Source organism: Phascolarctos cinereus, unplaced genomic scaffold (genome assembly GCF_003287225.1).
Source record: "Phascolarctos cinereus isolate Bilbo 61053 unplaced genomic scaffold, phaCin_HiC Scaffold_5;HRSCAF=322, whole genome shotgun sequence".
Lineage (NCBI taxonomy): Eukaryota > Metazoa > Chordata > Mammalia > Diprotodontia > Phascolarctidae > Phascolarctos > Phascolarctos cinereus.
In genome coordinates this window covers 59,271,205-59,275,148 of record NW_027555958.1, presented here as the reverse complement: position 1 = coordinate 59,275,148, position 3,944 = coordinate 59,271,205, and the positions used below count along the sequence as shown (strand labels likewise).

General features: G+C 48.2%; 1 protein-coding gene across 1 annotated transcript; it reads left to right on the top strand.

Annotated features, from left to right (window-relative positions):
* The first annotated feature begins 233 nt into the window (after window positions 1–233).
* On the top strand, window positions 234–3,496 carry GPR61 (G protein-coupled receptor 61). Its single transcript, XM_021000780.2, is given in 4 exon segments — window positions 234–364; window positions 1,712–2,116; window positions 2,118–2,852; window positions 2,854–3,496. Coding segments are annotated over 3 exon segments (1,353 nt in total). The 5' UTR covers window positions 234–364; window positions 1,712–2,044; the 3' UTR covers window positions 3,400–3,496.
* The last annotated feature ends 448 nt before the right edge of the window (window positions 3,497–3,944 follow it).

Sequence of the window (3,944 nt, the reverse complement as noted above, 5' to 3'; positions counted from 1 at the left end):
ATTCAAGTATCTATTTTAGCTGTGATATGAACTTTGTGGTCAATACATTCTGGGATTCAGGATCCACATTCTCTGTGGAACACTCCTGACATAACTATGTATTCTTAGGTGGCAAAAGGTTTTAATTGTTCACACTGGATTGGGAGCAAGGAAATCCTCAGTGGAAGAATTGGGCTCATCTTTCCTTGTGTCCCTAAACTTTGGCATCCTACCATTTTTTCTAGGGTAGGTGGAGGGCATGTCAGTATGAAGGGCAAATGAAGAAAGCAAAGAATTATGGTGGCATAAGCTACTACTTTCAATGAAATGATGACCAGTAGGCTGTTTGACTGGGACCTTTATAGACTGGCAACTGAGCAGAAAGGTGAGCAGACTGCATGTCCTCAGTTTGCATATTAAGTTGCTTAAATTTAAATACTGAACTTACAAGGCCCTGACTTCAGGAGTAGTACATGTAAAGCAAAATAAATTACTAAAATTATCTATTGTAATTGCATAAAAATCTAGTAGTGACACGTTGAACCACCACCAATTAAGTGCATACTAGGCTCTGTGCTAGACACTAGCGTATTGAAAAAAAAAAAAAGGAAGACAGACAGAATGACAGACACAGTCCTCAATGACTTTATAATCTAATTTGGGAGATGACAAGTACACAAATGATTATATAAAATAGGACTATTGCATAGGAGGGATAAAGATATATAAAAACAGATCAAATATTTTATCAATTCGATTTTCCCATCTTGGAACAGGAAACATGGAAACCAAGACAGAAACTTTCTTCTCTCTCAGTCTCCCCATATTGTCCTCCATGATTTATACTCACCCACATACTTTGAAGATTACAATCATTTGTCCATGTTCACAGTCATGCCTATGCTCCTTCTTGTGTTACCCTCAGGGACATTGGGACCAACAATATAATTGGCAACACCAAAAAACAGCTTCCTTTCCCTCTGCCCCTTACAATGAAGAGGACTTTAGAAGCAGGGACAGGGGGATCTGGAAGTTCAGTTTTTCTCCTGCCTGCAAGGACAGCAATAGTTCTGGTTTTTTGTTTTTTTTTTTTTGGTTTTTTGGCTAGGCACTGGGGTTAAGTGACTTTCCCAGGGTCATACAGCTAGTAAGTGTTATGTATCTGAGGCTGGATTTGAACTCAAGTCCTCCTGAATCCAGGGCCGGTGCTCTATCCACTGTGCCACCTTGCTGCTCCCAGCAATAGTTTTTTAAAGTTGAAGAACCCCTAGGAAGAACTATGAATTGCCTTTAGCAGTCCATACCATACCATACAGCGAGGTTTTGAGGAAGCAGAAACAAACACAACCCCTGCTGTACCCCCCTCCCTTCCTAAGGTAAGAATTTTCCCAGTATGTTCCCAGTAATGCCCTTGGGGTGGAAGGCTGGCTTATTAGGGACATATGCAGTTACGAACATACAGTACTGACATGAGTTGTCCTTAGAAATAGGGGAGATAATCCCATTTTTCTGCAATCCTAACAATTGTAGTCCTCCCTCAAAGTTTTCAGTGCCCTCGTGGAAAAAAAAAAGAGAGAAAGGATTTATGGTCACTATGAACCAATCTTTAGAGACAGTACAAGGGAATGGATGAAAAGAGGAAGGATGGTTGTGTTTGTGTAGTGGCATGGAGTGGGGATGGGCAGTCAATTTAGAGGGCCCACAGTCACTCATTTCTTATGTTTCTTTGTAGGCTCTGAGTCAGACCCTGAAGCTACTATACCTGCTAAGGTGGAAGTACATATTCCCCTGAGCCCTCAGTTGACTGGTCTGGTACTGCCTGTAACTCATGGCTGACCTGGACCAAGAGACCTTCTGTCACTACAGTGCCATTTAGCAAGAAGGCTGGTGATAAAAGCATTGTGGGAAAGACCACTTGAGAAGTGACCCATCACGGAGCTAAGAAGGCTGAAATCTGGGCATGCCATTCCAACTGTCTGTTCTTCCTGGGTCCCCAGGGGGCACTGGACTAGGATGGCTGATGGGCTTATGACAGGAGGTGCCCCAGTCATCCCCTTCTGGCCCTATGGAGTCCTCCCCTATCCCTCAGCCATCAGGGAACTCCTCTACTTTGGGTTTGCTCCCTCTACCCCAGGGCCCCCCCAAGGGTCAATGGTAGCCCAGAGACAGGGCATCGGGATGTGGCCTCGGAGTCTGTGGCCCTCTTCTTCATGCTCCTGTTGGACCTGACGGCTGTGGCAGGTAATGCAGCTGTGATGACAGTCATTGCCAAGACACCTGCCCTCCGCAAATTTGTCTTTGTTTTCCACCTCTGCCTGGTGGACCTCCTGGCTGCCCTGACCCTCATGCCATTGGCCATGCTCTCCAGCTCAGCTCTCTTTGACCATGCCCTCTTTGGGGAGACCGCCTGCCGCCTCTACCTGTTCCTGAGTGTCTGTTTCGTCAGCTTGGCCATCCTTTCGGTCTCTGCCATCAATGTGGAGCGCTACTACTATGTAGTGCACCCCATGCGCTATGAGGTGCGCATGACCCTAGGTCTGGTGGCCTCAGTGTTGGTGTGTGTGTGGGTGAAAGCCGTAGCCATGGCCTCTGTGCCAGTGTTGGGGAGGGCCTCACCAGAGCGTGGGCCCCCCGATTTCCCCCCTGGCTGCTCCCTCCAGTGGAGCCACAGTGCCTATTGCCAACTCTTTGTGGTAGTCTTTGCTGTGCTTTATTTCCTGCTACCCCTGCTCCTCATTCTTGTGGTCTACTGCAGCATGTTCCGTGTGGCCCGGGTGGCTGCCATGCAGCATGGGCCCTTGCCAACATGGATGGAGACTCCACGCCGGCGATCTGAGTCACTCAGCAGCCGTTCTACTATGGTGACCAGCTCGGGGCCCCCCGCGGACCACCCCCCATAGGACATTTGGTGGGGGGAAGGCAGCTGTGGTCCTGCTGGCTGTTGGGGGCCAGTTCCTACTTTGCTGGCTACCCTATTTCTCCTTCCACCTTTATGTTGCTCTGAGTGCCCAGCCCCTTCCTACACAGCAGGTAGAAAGTGTGGTGACCTGGATTGGCTACTTCTGTTTCACTTCCAATCCTTTCTTCTATGGCTGCCTCAATCGACAGATCAGGGGGGAGCTCAGCAAGCAGTTCGTTTGCTTCTTCAAGCCGTCCCCAGAGGAAGAGTTGAGGCTGCCAAGCCGGGAGGGCTCCATAGAGGAGAACTTCCTGCAGTTCCTTCAGGGGACTGGTGCCACTGAGCCCTGGGCTCCTCAAACCCCAGTCAGCCCAAAGCAGGAACCACCAGCTGTGGACTTCCGAATCCCAGGCCAGATTGCTGAAGAGACTTCTGAGTTCTTGGAGCAGCAGCTTCCTAGTGACATCACTGTGTCAGATGGCTACCTCCATCCGACTCTCTCACCCCAGCCTGAACCATGATGCACTCCAGAGGACCTGGAGGGAGATGGGGCTGGGGGTAGGGGATGAGAGCAAGGACTGCTTTGCTGGATATTCTTTTAGCCAGCTGTGGCCAGTAAGGGGGTCCTGGATATGGTTTATGCCTACAGCTTTGTGGAGCAGAGAGGGAACAGAGCTAAGAGAGGGGAGCCTTTGGCTTCAGTGTGAATAAGTTAGGGATCTCTAAAGGAAGGTGCTTAGGTGTGGTTATAGTGTGTGAAAAGGGGGGACATAAAGGGAAAACCCCTCTATTAGTGAATTCCCCTTTCTGCTTTAGGACTGGGGAAACTCTAGCATTCGGGCTTGAAGGGTATGATATAATATACATGCCAGATGACTTCCAAAGTCACTCTGGGCTCAGCTGAGGTATTTCATTTTTAGTGGCATTTTCTGGAGCAAGAACTGTACCAAGAGAGGGAAAGAATGGCCCCTGGCCTCCTTTCATTTCCATATTAAGTCAAAACCAATTGTAGCTATGTGTTCCTATTTCAGTTTTTAACTTCTTTTAGCTTAATATCTAAGACTTT